This window comes from Populus trichocarpa, chromosome 1 (assembly GCF_000002775.5).
Source record: "Populus trichocarpa isolate Nisqually-1 chromosome 1, P.trichocarpa_v4.1, whole genome shotgun sequence".
NCBI classification, from domain to species: Eukaryota; Viridiplantae; Streptophyta; class Magnoliopsida; order Malpighiales; family Salicaceae; genus Populus; species Populus trichocarpa.
This window is the reverse complement of record NC_037285.2, coordinates 26912476-26933251: the sequence shown is the minus strand read 5'-3', so window position 1 is coordinate 26933251 and position 20776 is coordinate 26912476. Positions and strand designations below refer to the sequence as shown.

Here is a 20776-nt window from a genome sequence, read left to right as displayed (position 1 = left end):
TTTATTAAATTTCTTGTCCTTGCACGATTGGCATGTCTTTACTACAGAGAAACTTGCTCTGTTTACTACAAGCCTGGACACCACATGAAGGACAATTGTCATAGGAAAAGGAATAATACACCAAGGAACATGATTCAAAATGTTGACCAGAGAGCTATTAAGCTTATTGTAGTTATGTAAGAAGTAAATTTGATAAACAATCCTAAAAAGTGATGGATTGATATGGGAACCATCTATTATGTATGTTTTGATAGAATAAATTTTGAGGACACAACAATTGTTGATGAAGAACAATTATTCCTGAATAGCTCTTAATGTGCAAAATCCTAGGCCAAAAAAGATGATGCCAAGGATGACATCTCAAAAAAAAAAAAACTCTGAATAATGTGGTTAACACTTTTGATATTCAAAAGAATTTGATTTTCTTTTTGCTACCGACTAAGAACGGGTTTAGTTTGATTCATGAGTCCAATGAGTTTGTCCTCACAAACAGTGAGATGTATATGAGTAAGGGATATTTATGTGATGAGTTATTAAACTCAATGTTAATGTTATGACTATTGTAGTAAAAGGCCAATAAAATTAATAAAGATTATTTATTTGTTTAGCTGGTTAGAGTCTTCTGATCTATTCTAGAGACAAAAGTAGAGAGCCTTCAGAATTAATTCACATTAATATTTATAATTTAAAATTTATGCAAACTAAAGATAGTATAAAATATTTTATTATTTTTTTAATGATTGCACAAGATACTATATATGTCTATTTACTAAGAAGTAAAGTCGAGGCCTTGAAAATGATTAAACATTTTATAAAAGAGGTTGAAAATCAACCTAGCATGAAAAATCAAGATGATAAGAAGGGATTGAGAATGGTGCTGAATGCGAGAACTAAACATTGAAAAAAATGATAATGTTATGTTGATAAGTTTGAAATTACCTAGGAATTGCAGGAGGGAATGATATTTTATTAGCAAATTATAGTATGAATAAAGTACCTTATAAGAAATTGAACAAGACACGGTACGAGTTATTTAATGGTTAAACATCATCCTATAAATACAAGAAAGTGTGAGGGTGTCTAAAAAAAAGTTATGGTTCCTCAAAAAAAAAATCAAAATATGGATTGTATTATATGAGATATCTAGCTATATTTAAAGGGTATAATGATGTTAATTGAATATCTAATACAAAAAATTTAAATTTCATAAATAGGTTTATCTTTACTATTAGAGGAGCTATAGCCTCTTGGAAATCCTCCAAAAATACATGTATATTCAATTCATAAAGGAGTCTAAGTTTATAGCTTTAGACAAAGATGGAAAAGAAGTAGAGTAGTTTATAAAACTTTTTTAAGGATATTCCAAGATGGCCAAAATTTTATGCCAGCAATCTGAATGTTAGAGAATAATATAAATAATAATTTGGGACCTCACCTAACAGCTTAAGCTTTTTAGTTGAATTGGTTCTTTGATATGGTATTAGAGCCTTGATAACCAAGCGATCACGAGTTCGAATCTCACCATCCCTATTTAGATAAAAATTAAGCACAAGGTAATGTGAGTCTGTGCAAGTTCCAAGTCCAAAGGGTTTTCACTTGAGGGGATGTGTTAGAGAATAATATAAATTATATATTGGGACCTAACAGCTTAAACTTAAGCTTTTGGGTTGAATTAATTTTTTGACATTGTATACATTGTAATAGCCAACTTGTAATTGGTAAGGCACAAAATATTATATATAACGGTAAGTCTTGACACAATTGTCAAAGAAACAATAACGTAAGATAATTCTCAAATAGGATTATCTTTATTGACTATATAAAATTAAAGGATAATATCTTAGATCCGCTAATAAAATGCTTAACAAGAAAGTAAGTCGATAAATCATCAAGAGGGATGAGATTAAAGCCTATATTCAAATAATTTTCATGATGGCAATCCAACTTAGTTGATTGAATATCTCAAGATCTAGGTTTAAAAGGACAATCAAATCATGTGTCAATTAGTAATAACACTTTTATTCATTCTTATAATGAAAAGTACTACCTGCAGCTAAAACATGATAAATTAAGCTTTTAATAATTGTTATAGCTTGAGAAATTCAAATGAGGTATTGCAGGATACAATTAATTAAAATCACCTATATGAAAGTGAAACGAGGTCACTTCTATGAAAATTGAAAAGGATAAATTCTTTAAATCACTTTTTAAAACTAGAACATGTTTAGCGCCAAAATAAACATAAATGTGAGAACCAAAATTGTAAAAAGAAAACTGAACAATTCAAAACATTATGTGTTCACTGACTTCCCGGGGGGGGGGGGGGTTATCTAAAACTTGCCATCAAAACTTCTAACCATAGGTATAGAAGTGTAATTTTGAAAAGTTCGTCAAATTTAGGCGCTTACCGGTCCACAAGCCATTTCAATCATGCTATGGGTTTTTGGAGCTATAAAATTGGGCTCCTGAATGTCAAAAAACAAGAAGAGAAGAGAATCGAGCTTGTTACAAACAGGAAACCACCCGCTCCAGCGTGCTATGTTCTTGGTGCTTGGAGAAAAACAAGCAAAGCATTGGCTTCTCACTTTTAGTTTCATGCATTTTGTAAGTAATACAACTAGGATTAGCTGATCTGACTGAATAGCAATTCAAGGCATCAGCTTGGTTTATATTCCCTGAAAAATCCATACAGGTCCCAATTTACATGCATCATGCCCTGCTTTCCAGACAGTATAATATTACGCGTACAACCACCTTAACCACTTGTTTCGAATTCAACCCCACATGGGTGGCAGCGAACTAGGACAACATATTAGAAATGTCAGCGTTAGCCAACCTTCTGCCAACAATATCTTTTAGTTCGATCTCTCCTGGAAATCTGCCCTCCCTCAGTTTGGAGAAAACCTGCATTTCACAAAGACAGAATCTGGTTAAGAAAGTAAATTCCCGTTTATTTGTCTTAACAAAATTGAAATCAAGGTTCAAATTTGTCAAGCAACTAAGTAGAACAGTTGAATTAAGATTCTCATATGCTCAGCACATTAAGAAATTGCAAATATAATACCAACTCCTACAGGCATTGGTGGCCCTGGTAAACTAATGGAATCTTCTACTTGGTTAAAAATGTATCTGATTAAATATTATAGACCTTCCAGCCATATTTCAATTATAAACATTGATTAGCAGAGCATATAATATTATAATCCAATTAGTGAATAGTGAGAAGAGTAGCCAGTGCATACAATTCCTCTTACATTACCCGATCATCAAACAGATGCTTTCAGATAATCCAAAGGCAAAAGAGAAATGCATTGAAAAGCTAAAAGTTCAAACTCAGGCTCAAGCGATAGGCTACTAACCAATTCATCATCGCAGTAAACTTCAAACGCCCCAGAGCTTTGCAGGAAGGACTGCAATGCATTGCCAAGAAGCCAAGTAGATGCAATGGTCCCAAATTTATTGGCACGTAAAGAATAATACCAAGGAGGAGTCCTGACTCCTAGCATCGGAAAAATCTGCTCACCACCCAACACAATTCCCACAACTCCTATCTGAAAAACTGGTACTAATTTGGCTACCGCCCGCTTCGGAAGGGATGGGGGGTAATTTGCAAGTACAACATCAATCCCTGGAAACTGCGTTTCCAACATCCTTTTCATCGTCACCGCATTCCCTCTGCAGAGAGCAACACAAATTAGTAATCCGCGCTTCAATAGCAGCCCAAACCAAATCAATCCAATCAAAATCAAAACCTAAATTACTGCCTAATGAAATTACATGAGCATGAATAAAGGGCCACGTAGAGTTCAACAAATTTGAACATAAATCACCAACAACCACTAACAAAAACCATGAAAATCAAGGCACTTTTTAAATAATCGTGACAGGGAAAAATCCTTTGTGCTGATCATGTTACTTCATCAATAATCAAAGAGCACTCAAAAAAAAAAAACTAAAAAAATAATTAGAAAGAATCAAGGAATCAAGGATACCTGTAAGAGCAAGAAGAGCAAAAGTCAATTTTGACCGTGCTTCCAAGACCAATCCCTCCAACAACTGGTTTCTGCAAATAGAAACACAAACCCCACAAAATTAATTAGCATTACAATTCTTTTGCGAGTTTACAAAGAATAAAAACGATCATGAGACAATTCACCTGCGTTGGAGCTTCTAGGGTTTCATGGGCAACCACTGGTGGTTGTTTGTGGTGATGGTGCTGGGGGTGGGGGTGGGGCTGGGGCTGGGGCTGGTGGTGGGGGTGGGGGTGGTGGGGGTGCTTGGGAGGTGGTGGGGTGAAGAGGTGGATAAGGTCAGTGCATAAAAGAAATAGAGGTAATCCTACCAGCAAAATCTGTGCTCGATCCATGGCAGTATAAGTGCGTGGAAAGGAAAGCAAGAACGTAGAGGAGAGTTTCTTCTATACTTGCCTAAGAAGAGTCATCATGACTCTGGTCATCCTTCTTCTTTGGCTACTGAGATAACTGCATTTTATTTAGTCCCTGGAGTTTTACATTTTTTTATATTTGAGTACCTCTTTTTTTTTATCTTGAATACTTGTACTTTTGATATACTGCAAATTTGATGACATGACCGTTCTATGTTGACATGAGCGATAAGTTATTTTTTAAAATATTTTTTATTTAAAAATATATTAAAATAATTTTTTAAATTTTATTTTTAGTATTAACTTATAAAAAAATTTAAAAATACTAAAGAAATACATAATTTAAAAAAAATAAAAAATTTAATAAAAAACTAGTTCAACCATGACCCCAAACAAACTTTAAAATCAAAATGTGGACTTGAAGTTTTCTCTGCACCTACCTCTCATTTTTCACTCTTCGTTCAATATTTCTTATTTTATCTTGATTTATGTTCATGTTTTTACTTCGAAATCAAAATAATTTTAATTTGATAATGTGTTCGTCTATGAGCATATTTATCCCTTTTTTTTTATAAAAAAAAAAATTACTGTTTTACTTTAAACAAAACACCATAAAATATTTGAATTTTTTTTTAGATCCAGTGGCTTAATTTTTAAGAGTGAAAAATTTATCTTTTTAAAGTAATTCAAAAATATATTAATTTTCAATTCAAACAATATTGGAGACCAAAACAACCTTAAATATTTTTAAAATAATTTCAAACATTTTTGTTTTACACATAATAATTAACCTCAATAGTATCATATTGACCGGTAGCCACAATGTTTGTAAACATAATATCATATTTACAATATAATGCATGATCGATACTAAAATACCTAAACTTTCAAGCTCCTCGTATCTCCTACAACAAGGAAAGTAAAGATATGAAAGAATTATAATAATTATAAGATCAAACAATAAAACAGTTTATAGTAATTGTACACATACTGAAACAAAAACAGACCTTGATTTTAGATTTCCACCACTCGTCAGTTGTTGAAATTGTTCCAAGTACTTTTTTCATATTCTTCAATCCTTTTTTATTCCGTCTCACTTATTCTTTAATTGTACTTTCGTTAATGCATAACCGGTCTGCTCCTTAAAGCCGTTCATAACATATTTTCATCCAGCTTTGTCGAAATATGTGTTCAGTCACATACCTTTCTCAATTGCTTTGATATAAATGCACAAAATATGTTCAACACCTTTCTAGTCCAACAAGTTTTATCTTGTGATTGAGAATCTTCCATGTTCTCCGTTAAAATGTTTTCTCTAACATACAATTAATAGGTTAAATTTCTTAGATGCAATGTAACAAAAGACGATGACAACACAAAAGTTTGTTGTGATAATGAGTTGCAGTTTTGGTATGTGAAAGCAACAATGACTAATGGTTACTTGACAAGATAAGGTATTTGATACAATTGATAATACAAATTTAACATTAATAACAAATAAATTGATATTATAACACTCAATGCAACAAAGAAATAACACACATGGATTGAACCAAGTTTCTGAAAACAACAATTAAAAGAAACCCATGCAAGTTTACAAAAGAGAGTTAAAGAAGAAAAAAACCAAATCATAAAGCATATAATTAAGTCCAATAATTCATAAGATGTTGATTGATCCCATATAAATCAGCATACCCACACATTAACCATAATATTACAAACAAACAAAATCTACATCTTAAGTGTCATTAATAAGTTACAAGAAATCTGGTAGCATCAGTAACATTTTTTGGAAAGTTTTTTTTTTCTACATATAGGTTAATTTAATATGTCTATGGGTTGAGATATAAGAGTATCAAGCATTAGTAAATTGCATAATTACAGACAACATTGTTAAAATATCCTAATCATGAACGACATCTAATATTTATTTTGCAATGAGGTGAGATAAAGGATTGATGTTGTACTGGAATTGAAATGCTTATGCATACAGGGATAATCTAATTTGTTGGTTTATAACATGAAGACAATACAAATATTGACATATATAGTGGTCGTGCATTAAGAACATACATAAAAACATGGCTTTAATTTTGGCCCCGTTACATCTAAACTTTAAAACATATAACTTAAAAAAAAAGATAGCAAAGATAATGAGTGTAACAATCCTGACTATACGATTTGAACAACGCTGAATGATCCCAACATATGCTCTTAATTTAAGGGTATTTTTTTTTTTTTGAAATCTACCAAAATTTCGGCAGAGTTTCGTTTGTATAAAAATAAATTCAATATGAACATAGCCCACATATCATGTTATACAATTTAAAAGAAAAAGGGATACTCATATGCAAAGAGAGCATTTAAAACATAATAAGTGTTCTTGAACATTTCAAAAGGGTTAAGCTAGACTTTTATAATTACATCAAGGTTTACACAAAAACATACTGCATAAACGCGTTAATTCCATAATGCTTAAATTAAATATTTACATAGGCTTGACAAAGTGAAGTCCTAAACTAATGATCTCCCTGGATATTGGATGGACTCCATAGAACAATCAACTTGTATTTTGTTTGTAAATCATCTAAACCCAATTAACACTCATTTGCATATCCTTAATTTGAATACTCTTATTTACTTGCATGCACCGGGTGACTTTACAAAGTCCAACCTGGACATTTTTAGGCAATTATATTTATCAATTTCTCAGGTCATTCAAACATTGATATCCTTTACAAATCAAGTCTTATCAATCGTTCCCGGGCGTCCCAACGCAGACATCATTAGCCCAAGCTACTCTTGTAATTCATTTCCCGGCATTCCTATCATGGATGCAATTAGCCGTAGCTAATCTTGTAATTCATCTCCCGGCAATCATATCACGGATACCATTAGCCGAAGCTAATCTTATAAATACGCTGGACTTTATTTACATTGAACATGATATTTATTGTAATTGCATTCACCAGAAGAACTTTAAATTGCATAAGTGCAAATAGGAGGGAAAATCACGCATCTGCTCCGCCTGTCTCGTGACCTCCCCTAACAGAAGATCCAATCCTGGTCACTCCTCCTAATCACAAGGAAGTTTTTGGTTATAATTCCTTCAAGCCGATTATTATAAAGAATACATATTCATTCATTACACATATGTTATTTTCTATGCATGTTCATTTCCTCATAATAACATACATACATATATCATGTATATTTTCAGAGCTAGTATCTCAACGTGCAAGTGTTCGCATGACTTAGTTCTTTTATATTCTTACATATAGTATTCACATGAAAGTCTAACTGTTACTGTCTAACTTTGAATTGTTATTGTCCAACTATTACTATCTAGACATTGAATTGTTACTGTCCAACTGTTAATTTCCAATCGTTATTGTCTAGACATTGAACTGTTACTTTCCAACTGTTATTGTCTAGGTCCAACTGTTACTGTCTAACCGTTACTGTCTAGACATTGAACTGTTACTGTCTGAACATTCATCAGATTTTTAACTATATCTAGAGTTCTAGAACTCCATTTTAAGTAAGATTGATCTCGTTGGAAAGCTAAGACACGAGGCTACAAGTTCTCTGAAGGAAAGAGAACCCAGTTCTACCTCCAAGATAGTCAAAATTGCTCATCAACTAATCAGTCCTACTGCCTTACAGAATCAGTCACGACTCAGTATCGGTTGGTAACCCATAACTGGAGTGCTGCAGCTCCAAATTGAGCAAGACTAGTTTCCTTGGTTAGCTAACATCCAAAACTACAATTTCTATGAAGGAACCCGATCCTAATTCCCTCATCCTCCTACCTAAAATCTCACCGAAAGTCAGGTGACAAGTCTGTCCAGATTCGTCACCCCCTTTCCTTCGCACAATACTTTCACAAACTACATTTTCTAGGTAAATTATTTTGGTTTCACGCCCCCCATCACATACCACACATGAATTAACTTAATTTTAACAACAAATATTTTTTCTCCAATTCATGTCTAAGAACCATAACCTATAATTCAATATCAAGGCATCAATTCATTATCGAATTTGAAATTAATTTTAAGATCATGTTTAGAACACCTTACCCGGTACGAATTAAGATTTTGATCTTCAACCAGTTGGAGATTTTCAACTCTCTCCTTTCTTTTCTAATAACAGTCGGCCCTTCTTCTTCTTTTCTTGTTCAATTTTCTTGTTAATCCCTTGCTCACAAGTGTTTATTCCATCTATAAACCCTTAATCTTGGATGGGTTCTTGAAATTTTAGTGTTTCTCTCTTGATTTTGCAAGAATAGATACAAAACTCCCTATTTTCTTTCCTTATGGTTGCTGCCGATTTTTGGTGAGGAGAAGAGTATTTATACTCTATAATTTCCCTTATTTGCATTTAAACTCCATTTCCTTTAAGTGTATTATTCTCTTCAAGTAAATCCAACCCTCAACATTATCGGGTTTATTTATAATGTCTCGAATTATTTCACCTGGAAATTTATATTCAAAAATTTATGAATTCCTGTTTTTATTTAACCATATGCATGAATTTCTTCACTTTTATTTCTCATGTAGTTAGTTTGCAATTTAAGCAACTTTAATTATATTTTTTTTTCCGGGGTTTACAATGAGTCCTATAGTGTAGGATGTACCAAAACAGAGATCGGGAGTTTGTTGTGCTTTCCAGGAGACAAAGATGGTAGATCTTTGGTTCCTGAAACAAAACAGAACGCATAAATTTAGAAAAAAAAAAAGAAGGAAATGATTATTGCTTATATTGGGAATTTGAGTTACATTAAGTTTTTTAAATATATTCTCAAGAAAATTACCTTGAACATCATCATCAATTTCAGTGTGTCTTCAACCATTTTCGGGTTATGAAGAAGCATCATCACCGCGGAAAGAATTGAAGACAACAACAGATCTGGTGTATGGTTTAAGTTTAGGACGAGGATTGGGGTTGGAGATAGGTAATCTTTACCCTGAATGATTTGTTGACAGACAACAGTACATTCCCTAAGATTTTAACAATTGGATCTCCAATCGGCTACAAATTAAAAGTGTGAAGTCTATAAGATTGGAATGAGAGGCAAGAACAGTAAAGAGAGAAGGGAAAGACACCCTGGATAGAAGAGCAAGAAGAACGATGAGAGAAGAGACACATGAATAGCAAAATAGGGTTATTTTCGATAATAAAAAAATAAACAGTTTATTAATTGTGTCAGTGCAAATGTGTGTTCAGCAAAAGGCAAGTCATGCTTGCTTTTGCTTAACTCGTGGTTGCAACACAGGTTATTGTAGGTCCTAAAAATTGAAAAGTGTGGTTTATGGCTACCGAAACAGCTTTAAATTGTGGTTTCATCTCAACGTGGAAGTTACCACGTAAACAAACACTCTCTAAGCAGGGCTATTCTTCCATGTCTTCGCAAGTTTGCTTATGTTTTCCCCATAGAAAATAGGAGACCCAATCAAATAATGAGAAACTTACGTTTTGATCATAGACTTATAAATGTTCCACTTCTATCCTTATATTTTAATATTATTTTTTTAAGTTATCCTTCTTGTTTTCTAAAATTTCTAATGTTAACTTAACCATTAAATAACCTACTATTTAAACTTGGTTTATGAGTTTTTTTTCTAGGATTCTAAATTGTTTTTGCTAGTTAATATAGCATATATGTGTACATAAAAGGAAAAAAGAGAGAAAAATTAAGAAAAAACAAATAAAAAAAATATGAAAAGTTAACTTTTTGCTAGTTAGTAATTAGAGGTAGAAGTATAATGTTGATAAATCTAGAAGGGCAAATAAATAGTTTACCTTTAACATGTTTAATGGGGGCTTTGCACTATTATAAATCTTGAGTTAATTTTTCATGATGATTTTATGCATGCACGTTGATTTTGCATTTCTTGTACGAAAGAGATTAATTAAAACAAGGATAGTAATTAAATCCGTGTGGACGGTTGAAATTATATTTTTTAAAAAATTAAAATTTTTTAATTTATTTCTTTTATATTATTTTGATGTCTTATGTTAAAAATAATTTTTTTAAAAAAAATTATTTTATTTTTTTAAAAAAAATATTTTGAACCACAATTACTACTGCATTTCCAAACACAATTTGTTAACACAATCGACAAAGATTAATTAATTAATTATGAGATTTAATTAGGTACAATGTTGAAGAGTTTTGCTGACAATTATTTTAATGTATTTTTAAAGAAAAAATATTTTGAATCACAATTACTATTACATTTTCCAACACAATTTGTTAACACAATTAACAAAGATTAATTAATTAATTATGAGATTTAATTAGGTATAATGTTGAAGAATTTTATAGTTAATTCTTCAAACTCGTTACAATTAAGAATTGAGGGCCTCTAAAAGTTGTAATTTGCAAGTAAAGGAGGTTAAAATTTTATGCGTGAGAGGTAAAATTTTCAAGAGTTACTTTAGTTATAACTGGACTGCTATCCTAATTTTTTCTTAACATCAAAATTATCTGGACCATGACAAAATTAATCCAGTTTAACTTGATGAGACATATGATTTGAAATATGAAATTAAGATAATTTATATATATATAAATAAAAAATCACAAAACTCAACATACAATAACTTAATATCAAGGAATTAAAGTAAAAAAATCAATTTTTTTAAAAAAGAAACCCAAAAGAAAAGTCAATCCAAGTTAACTTTACTCACCCGCCAAACACAATATGAAATAAAGATTAAAAAAAATATATTTTTGAAAAAGGATCTAGAAAAATAAAATCAAAGTTAAATCAATAAAAAAAAAATGATGAAAAAAATCTTAGGTCAACACATGTTAACTTGACTAGCTCATACCCAGGATAACCCTGCAGGAAAAAAAATATGAAAAAAAGCACAAAGCTCAAGAGCCAATAATTTAATGCCAATGAATAAAATTAAAAAAAAATCAATTTCATAAAAAAAAAAAAAAAGAGTTGAAAAAAGAGTCAACACATGTTAACTAAACTAACCTGCGACCCGGTATGTGAGATAGAGATAACCCCATAAAAAATAACGAAACAAATCACGAAACTCAAGGCCCAATAGCTTACTATCGAACAATAAAATTAAAAAAACAATTATTTTTTTAAAAAGACTTAAAAAATACCGAACTTAAACCGGGCTAATCTTCAAAACCACCTGCATGAGTTTTAAGACCAGGATTACCTCGTAAAATGCAAACATGAAAAAATAACAAACCAAAATTCTCAATTATAGAAAATTAAAAATTAAAAATCAAAACAATGAATATCAAATCTTGTATAAAAAATAAATGAAAGAAAATAATTAAGGATTAAATTGAAAATCAAAATAAATGGATAAAAAAATAAGAATAAAAAAATGAGAACCAAAATTAGATACAAAATTAAATAAAATGTTAAAGAATAAAATTGGAAAAAAAATTAAAAAAGGTAAAAAAAATAGCAATAAAAAATAATAACCAAATTGGATTAAAAAAATTAAATGAAATCAAATATTCAAGAATAAAATTGAAAAAATAATAAATTTCAAAAACCATTAAAATCAAAACAAATACGTGATAGTGTTTGATGTGATGAATAAGTAAACAAGTTATTATTATTTTTTATCTTTTAACAATTTTGTATGTATAAATTAATGACACGTTCTAATTTTCTAAGTTCTCTAATTTATGTTTTTCCTTCTATAGGCAGGCTGCTATGACTGCCATGCATTTTCGAAACTCCATTTTTCATAAACCAGCCATTGGAGACCAGCAATTGATAGTGGTAAAGAGGTAGAATCCAGTCAATTCAAGTTACATGAATTCTAGAACAGTATAAATTTATATAATTGTTAATTTAAAAGCCTGTAATATTAGTTGAGATATGTACAAGATGACCTGAATACCCATATTAATAATATATATATATAAAAAAAAGATGGAAGCCCTCTTCTCATGAGCGAAAGTGAAGCTTCAATGATTTTTTTATATATATTTAACCATATAAAAAAACCAAGGATATCTCCCTAGATCAAGGGCCATTAAACATGTTAAAGGTAAACCATATAATAATCAGAGGAAAGAATCCACCTTTACGTACATAAACCAGCCATTGACAGTGGCAAAGAGGTAAAAGTATAATGTTGATAAATCTAGAAGGGCAAATAAATAGTTTACCTTTAACATGTTTAATGGGGGCTTTGCACTATTATAAATCTTGAGTTAATGGTATGTTTGGCACATCTAATTAGGTGGTGCGTATTCGAGTAATTCGGGTAAAAATTATTATTCTACATTATAAAAAAATCATTTATTTTTTTGTCAAATTTCCCAACTCATATTCATTTTTTTATTCTCCAAATTATATTTTGAGTTTCTGAAGTTTGAACCCGTGCTTAATTTTCTCCAAAATCATTTTGAAGAATTATCCAAATTTTCTATTTTCTAAATTACTTCAAAAACTCTTACTACAATTAGTAAAAAAAATAAAATAATATTCATCTTTTTATTAAGAAACCATTTGGGAACGTGGTCAATTTTTGTTTTTGCTAAAATTTAATATGATTTGTATGTTTTGGATTGTTTTGATGTGCTGATATTAAAAATAATTTTAAAAAAAAAAAAAAAAACATTTGCATGCATTTCAGCACGAAAAATTATTTGAAAAGCTACTACACTGTCAAACATACTCTAAGTAATCAATTATGTTTGAGAGTGTTCTATGATATTTGAGGGTATGATGTGGCAGTTTTTTTTTTTGTAAATGCACAAAAAAACCACATCAAAAACAAATTTTGCATGCTCCTCTCCCTTGGTTGCTTATTTTTTATATTCCCAAAACAAAAACAAAAAAGCAACGGCTCTCTCAGAGCATATTTGAAAGTGTTGTTGCGGTTATTTTTTAAAGTGTTTTTAATTTAAAAATACATTAAAATAATTTTTTTATTTTTAAAAAATTATTTTTAATCTCAGCACGATCCAAAAATACTAAAATATATTAATAAAAAATAAAATATTTAATTTTTTTTAAAATATTTTTAAAATATAAAAACGAACAAAGATAATTATTCCATACACACCTTCCCTGTCGGTCCCCTTCCCGATTCTGTCTTCTTTTGGTGGTTGATGACACCCTGGCGTGGCTACAAGTCTACGACCCCCCCCCCCCCCCACTTTTTTATTTTTATTTTTTTCTTATTTCACATTTTTCATGGACGTGGATGTTGTGTTTCGGCGCATTCGGTTACGTTTCACTACGTAAAATATACTTTTGAAAAATATTTTATTTATTTTTCATGTTTGATATACCAAGAAAACTTAATCAATATAAAATATTTGATAGTAGAAAAAAAATAACCATAAAAAATAAAAAGCAACCCATGGTTCTCAAGATATTTGTGTTTTACAATACTATATTTGCATTCGGGGCGGAGACAAGATGGGGATTGGCAGGGTCCCGGTCCCTTTAAGAAAATTGTTTTTCTTGTCTCTTCTTTAACATATTTATAATTTTTACTAAAATAATAAAACAATTGAAATCTTGACCCCTTATAATTTATTTTCTGGATCCATCCTGTTTGTATTAATAAATTATAAGTTTCATCACACATCAATCAATTAATTATTGTCATTTCTTTTTTAACACATTCTTTTCACACATAATAAACATCAAATCATTATTTTTAAGTATTAGCCAAACAATGAGGAATACAAATATTTTTTATACTCAAATTATTTTTCAAAACAAGTTGTTTTATATGAAACAAGGAGAGTCCACGCTTAATATCATTATGGCTCTCCATTTCCATCTTGATTTTTGTTTTTTTTTTCTTATAAATCTAGAATATGACAAAGGTTAAAATAAAATATAATAAAAAATATTTAATAATTAAATACAAACAAAATAATATTATTATTATTATTGAAATACCGATCGAGTGGAAGTATGAAAGATGCTGAGACGTCAATAAGTAAATTATTAATAATCAGTACACTCTCTGCGCAATTAAAGTCAAGTCGTTAAGCATCACAAATGCATGCTTCTACGATTTCCTGCGGAGGTAATTTTTCATGATGCATGCACGTTGATTTCTTGTACGAAAGAGATTAATTAAAACAAGCATCACTAATTATAAGGTTGTCAATTATATTTTGTTTTACTAGGAATGATCAAAATATTCTATACTAATTCAAAAAACAAAATAAATTTCATCTTATTATAAATCTCGATCCGTTCCGGATTTTTCAACAAAATTCCGCCCGGAACGTTCCGATTTCATTACACATGTTCCGTTCCGCTCTTGAAAAGTCATTTAATCAAATTGAACCTTGTTCAATTTAATTAATTAAACCACCCAATTATAAAAAGCTCTTTTTCATTACTATTTTCAATAACAATGATATTGATAATATTAAAAATTATTATTACTATTTTCATTAACAATGATATTAATTTTTTAAAATTAGATTTATCACTAATATATATGGTTTATATTCATGTTGTTTTTTTCATGTTTATACTTTGTAGGAATTTGAGCAAAACAAGGGATGCTTTAGATTCCATTAGCCTTGATAACATTGACATAACTTTATATTTAAAATATTTATGTTAAAACATTTTACTTTCATAATATTTTGATATTTTGTTTAAGTTGAATTACTTTAAGTTAAAAATCTATTTAATCTTGACTATTTAGAAATATTTTAAATTTTAAAATTATATTTGTTTGGCATTATGTTTGTATTGCATAATTTATAATTAATTTATCTTGAATTTGAATTATGTTTGTTATATATATATATATATATGAACAGTACAACCCCGAAACGGCACGCCGAAACACTCCGAAACTGAAACATTCCATTTCAATTGAAAAAAACGAAACACCTATCGAAACGGAATTGACAACCTTGCTAATTACAGCCGTGTCTATGGGTGGGAATGCAGTGTTTTTTTTTAAAAAAATTATTTTATTTAAAATTAATATTTTTTTATTCAAATTATTTTAATGTGTTATGTCAAAAATAATTTAATATATATATATATATATATATATATATATATATATATTTCTTAAAAAAAATAATGCATGAAATAAATAAATTGAGATTATTTTAAATTAGAAGCATGTTTATTAAAAATGACTCATAAAAACTCTAGATGTAGCATAAGCTAGAATATGTACGTTAAAAGTTAAGAATTTTTAACTTAGATTTTAACTTTCATGTAATTTATTTTTACCTGAGTTAAAAAACTGTCTCCAATTAACCATTACATAATCATGACTTCTCTATGATATAAAGTTAAAAAAAAATAACTTAAATCAATCAATAAAAAATCATATCAAAAAACATAAACTTGAAAAGAAAATATATGTAATATTCACTGGCTATGTGTAAATTAGCATTACAAAAAAAAAAATAGCCTATATTATTCTTTTATACATAGTTGTAGACTTGAATCGAGGTTTGATCCGATTTAAAATCTAGATCACACATACTAGTTTTGAATATAATTTTTTTTAAATAGGGATTTACTGACATAGTCTTATGAAGTTATTGAAATTAATTGCATTAATATATATATTAAAAAAAAGGAGTCCTGGTGAGATTCCAAGTTAGAGGCCGGGTCGAGTTTAACGGAAGTGTTTGCTGTGAGGATCAAGATTTGTCAGAGAAAGCCAAAGCGCCAAACGACAGAATACTGAGTCCGACGGAATAAGCAGCAACTCCGAGACGACACAAGGTATCACCATCACGCGTTCGCACTAAACATGGTTATAATTAATTTGCATTCGAGCATGTAAATGTTAATGTTACTTTAGGAGTGGGGAGGGGCTAGTTAACTTAGATTATGTCTAATCTCGCGTATCTCGATGACACCGTTAAGATCCTGCTGGTCCTCCGTTACATGCACAAGGACCCCGGTGGCCCAAGTGCCTGCCATGTTGGGGTCCAGGCCGTGCAATAACTTTCAAAACTACATTAATGGCATACACGTGTTTTTCCAAAACAAAGATCCTCCTCATTTCAAAGTGTAAAGCGTGATTCAAACCCTAGCTCCTGATCAACGGTAGGGATTCTAAAAAACCCTACTATAGGCATATAGCCTACGAGCGAACGACATGTTTTCATTAATGTTTGCCGACCACGGGGTGGATGACAGACGGCGTGTTTAGGAGACATTAATCTCTCCTTGGGCTTTTGCTAATTTCAATTGTTGCGGAAAAAGGAAGATGCTGCTGGTGGCTCTTAAATGATGAAAATGCTTTATATATATATATATATATATATATATTCATGATGTGTTTATTAGGAGAATAGTGGCGGATTTCTCAACATCTTCCCCTCAAAACATGGAGCTTTTGTATCAAAAGTTGTGGCTTTTTGTTAACCTGGATATTAAGATTAAAAACCAACTAAACATGTAATTAACAATAAGAGTTTTTTTATTTTTAATTGAGAAATAAAAACTGCAAAAAAGAAAAGAAAATGGAAAGTGGAAAAGAAAAGATATTTTCCATTTTTCATCTCTATTTGTCTATCTCTTTTCGTTCCCCACCACGAAAACTAGAAAACATATCCATTCCTTACCGTTTAAAATATTTTTCTATATTAGAAAAGAGAAAAGATGTTCAAATTAATTAATAATTCCACTAAGTTTCTAAACCATGCGAAGACTTTTTTTTTTTAATTTTCAAAAGAAAGAGAGATTTTGGAAAACACGCTTTTCCAGTTTTCCAAATATTAAATTAGACAACAAAGAACTTAGTTTTCTGATTTATTTTCCTTAAATTTCTGAAAAATTGGAGTTTATCTCTTCTTCTAGCATCCTTGGTGTCTGACAAAGGCTTCTCACAACCAAGTATTATACGTGGTTTAAAATTGTGTTTCAAAATGATGTTTTATAAAAATTTATTTTTAATATTTTTAGATCATTTTAATATGCTGATATTAAAAATAATTTTTTAAAAATAAAAAATAATTTTAATATTTTTTTAATTAAAAAAAATTTAAAAATTATTGTTATTATATTTTTAAATATTTTTTTAATTAAATGTGTTATGTGTGGTTGGAAAATGAGGCGATGAAAACTAAGTAGGAACATATAACAAAATAAATAAATAAATATCGACAACCACATGTGAAATCAGGAGCACGATGTGCTTAATTAGCTTTGTAAAGGAAAAATAAAAAATATAAAAAATGATAATGTTAATTTTAGCTCGAAATTAAAATAAAAATTGATATAAAAAATTGTTTCTTGAAAAAATTGGTGTGGATTGGGATTATTTGTGTAGTTGAAATGTAACTCTGTGTGTCAAATTCGATTGAGAGTACGAAAGCTCCGACCTTTTTTTTTTTGTAAATCTCAGTTAATAATAAACTACAGTTTATAAATTTTGTTTTCAAATCATAACTGTAAAAGTTAAAAACAAAAAAACAAAACAGGTGTAAGCTTATGGCGTGAACAAAACTACTTGTGTCAGAATGATGCGGCAGTGTTCCATGTGCTTCAGTTTCGCCCTTTTATTTATAAATCTGCTAGCTAGCTAGTCCCATTTCCCATCGAAAGACAGCAGCAGCGCTCGAGAAATTAAACTTGGTCCCAAGATAGATATTGGGATTCCAAGTTGAGTCCCAACATAATGAAGCAATCTTGTCTTGAGAGATCGAACAAGAAAGATGCTAGTAATGATACCGTTGATGGGATCGACGGTGAAGGCGATTTTGATCCAAGTGCACCTCCTCCATTCAAGATTGCTGAGATCCGAGCTGCCATTCCTAAGCATTGCTGGGTCAAGAATCCATGGAGGTCACTGAGCTATGTTTTAAGAGATGTCACTGTCGTCTTTGCCTTGGCAGCAGCTGTTCTGCGCTTGGATAGTTGGGTATTTTGGCCACTTTACTGGGCTGCCCAGGGCACAATGTTCTGGGCCATCTTTGTTCTTGGACACGACTGGTAATAACATCTCTATATTTGGTTTTACATTGTGAGATTCTATCTCTTTCTTGAATAATATTGAAGTTTGTACGCATCTACACCAGTAATGAAAAAACCCATTTTGTTTTTCTTGTACAGTGGCCATGGAAGCTTTTCCAACAATCACTTGCTAAATAATGTGGTGGGGCATGTCTTGCATTCTTCAATTCTCGTACCTTACCACGGATGGTGAGTTTTTCCAGCACAGTCATGTTAGTTTCTTTAACATCTTCATCATACATTTTTTACCTGGCCTTCAAGGTTTACATGAATAATATTGTACAGGAGAATTAGCCACAGGACACACCATCAGAATCATGGCAATGTAGAAAATGATGAATCATGGGTTCCGGTACATATCCCCTCTTCCTTTAACTTCACCGAGCTCTTCTTATTTTAATTTCAAGTGAACAAATGAATGTCCTTGTTCTTTTTAAATTCTGCTGCTCGTTTAAATTTCTGTTCATCTCTTTAATTTTTTAGCTAAATGTCCTTAATCCCTTACCCTCTCTTAATCTCTTTCAGTTGCCTGAGAAGATTTACAAGAATTTAGACTTGCCTACTCGGATTATGAGATACACTGTGCCTCTCCCCATGTTAGCATACCCCATATATCTGGTGAGAGCTTACATCTTGACTTTATCAAGGATAAGTATTTGCCAGAAAAACAAAGAAGAAAAGATATTGTAAGAAACAAAAGAATGTAGGCAGGCATAGATCTCGATAATATGAACAGAAAATGGGAATTTCTTTCACAGTCTTGATTTTGATTTTCTGCTGCCTTTTGAGTTTCAGTGGAGAAGAAGCCCAGGTAAAGAGGGTTCTCACTTCAATCCCTACAGTAAATTGTTCGCTCACAGTGAAAGGAAAGCTGTGTTAACCTCAACTGTCTGTTGGTCTATAATGGTTCTTCTGCTCATCTATTCATCCTATGTTTTTGACCCTGTCCAAGTGCTTAAGATCCATGGTGTTCCGTACTTGGTGAGTCACTTTACCCCATAAATCTTGGATTTCCTACTTGTCACTGCTGAAATCACTTAAGTTTTAATACAATTTGCAGATATTTGTTATGTGGCTGGACTTTGTTACATACCTGCACCACCATGGCCATGAGCAGAAACTTCCCTGGTACCGCGGCAAGGTACACTGATGTTATTATATATATATATATATATATCCTCTCAAAATACCCGACACTTGCAAGGGATTTATTTTACCAAGAAGTAACTTAAGGCCTGTGTTTCGACAGGAATGGAGTTATTTGCGTGGAGGGCTTACAACAGTGGATCGGGATTATGGATGGATCAACGGCATCCACCATGACATTGGCACACACGTTATACACCATCTGTTTCCTCAGATTCCACACTACCACTTGGTAGAAGCGGTACTCCATCTTCATTGCTCAAAGAAATACTTTTCAGATTGCAAATTAATTAAGTGAAGATTGGTTCATTATGAACGAATATTGATAGCTTGATTCTTGCCTTTGCAGACAAGGGCAGCTAAGCCGGTGCTCGGAAAGTACTATCGCGAACCTAAGAAATCTGGGCCATTTCCACTCCACTTATTCAGCAATCTAGTGAGAAGCATCAGAGAAGATCATTATGTGAGCGACACAGGAGACGTTGTCTACTACCAGACCGACCCTCAACTGTGCACAATCAAGTCCAACTGATATTCTTAAGAGCTCAGACAAAAAGGGGAATATTATAATAGTTACAAGTCTTAAAAAGCACCACTCATAGGAGTATTTGATTTCCTAAAGCAACCGCATTCTTTCCTTTAGCTGAAAAGACAGATGCTCTTAGCAGGATAATAAATTATGTAGAATCTTCTTCAAGAATTATGTGTTGAGTTAGAAAGTTATGGTGGGTGATCATAATATTCTTTTTCTCTCCAAAGATTTAGATCTATTTCAGGTATTCTAGCAAGTAGCAAGATGCAGACGTGTACGACTTTCAGGAGCAAGCTACCAGAAAATCTTGCTCCAATGTTGCTTTCCAACACATCATTTCTCCTGTTTTTAGGTCTCAACAATAAGCTCCTCCTGTGTAAAACTTACTGGGCAACCAAGGGGTTGGTTCAGATGGCTTCTATTTCGACTAGTAACTAAATGGTAAGATTGTTTTTTATTTTAAAAGTGTTTTTCAAAAAATTGAATTTTTTATTATTTTTTTTTGAATTTAAATTAATATTTTTTTAGTGTTTTTAGATTATTTTATTGCATTGATGTGAAAAATATTTTTTAAAAAATAAAAAAATTATTATTTAGATATAATTATTAAAAAAAAAACACTTTAAAAAACCAACTATATTCTCAAACACATACGCATGTCTATAGCAGATCAACCGACAACACATTTCTGGTATAATAATAAATCTTGGCTTTACATAATTACAATAAATTATTTTAAATTAT

General features: G+C 30.9%; 2 protein-coding genes across 2 annotated transcripts; one reads left to right on the top strand and one right to left on the bottom strand.

Moving 5' to 3' along the window:
- Positions 1–2551: 2551 nt before the first annotated feature.
- LOC7467991 (selT-like protein) lies at positions 2552–4463 on the bottom strand. The gene is made up of 4 exons (XM_002299764.4): positions 4157–4463; positions 3993–4063; positions 3360–3675; positions 2552–2904 (listed from the first exon to the last, which is right to left on the bottom strand). Exons 1-4 carry the CDS (start codon positions 4364–4366, stop codon positions 2800–2802), a joined length of 702 nt encoding a protein of 233 aa, XP_002299800.3. The 5' UTR covers positions 4367–4463; the 3' UTR covers positions 2552–2799.
- A 13377-nt stretch (positions 4464–17840) lies between these two features.
- On the top strand, positions 17841–20258 carry LOC7478523 (acyl-lipid omega-3 desaturase (cytochrome b5), endoplasmic reticulum). The gene is made up of 8 exons (XM_002298273.4): positions 17841–18333; positions 18454–18543; positions 18640–18706; positions 18880–18972; positions 19150–19335; positions 19415–19495; positions 19604–19741; positions 19850–20258. The coding sequence occupies exons 1-8, from the start codon at positions 18020–18022 to the stop codon at positions 20030–20032; spliced, it is 1152 nt and encodes a 383-aa protein (XP_002298309.2). The 5' UTR covers positions 17841–18019; the 3' UTR covers positions 20033–20258.
- The last annotated feature ends 518 nt before the right edge of the window (positions 20259–20776 follow it).

Coding starts and splice junctions, on each gene's coding strand:
- LOC7467991 (XM_002299764.4), bottom strand. CDS start 4,366: ATGGATCGAGCACAGATTTTGCTGGTAGGATTACCTCTATTTCTTTTA. Junction 3,676..3,992: donor TGCTCTTCTTGCTCTTACAG/GTATCCTTGATT, acceptor TGCTCTCTGCAG/AGGGAATGCGGTGACGATGA. Junction 2,905..3,359: donor TTTACTGCGATGATGAATTG/GTTAGTAGCCTA, acceptor TGTGAAATGCAG/GTTTTCTCCAAACTGAGGGA.
- LOC7478523 (XM_002298273.4), top strand. CDS start 18,020: ATGAAGCAATCTTGTCTTGAGAGATCGAACAAGAAAGATGCTAGTAAT. Junction 18,544..18,639: donor CTCGTACCTTACCACGGATG/GTGAGTTTTTCC, acceptor AATATTGTACAG/GAGAATTAGCCACAGGACAC. Junction 19,742..19,849: donor ACTACCACTTGGTAGAAGCG/GTACTCCATCTT, acceptor TTGCCTTTGCAG/ACAAGGGCAGCTAAGCCGGT.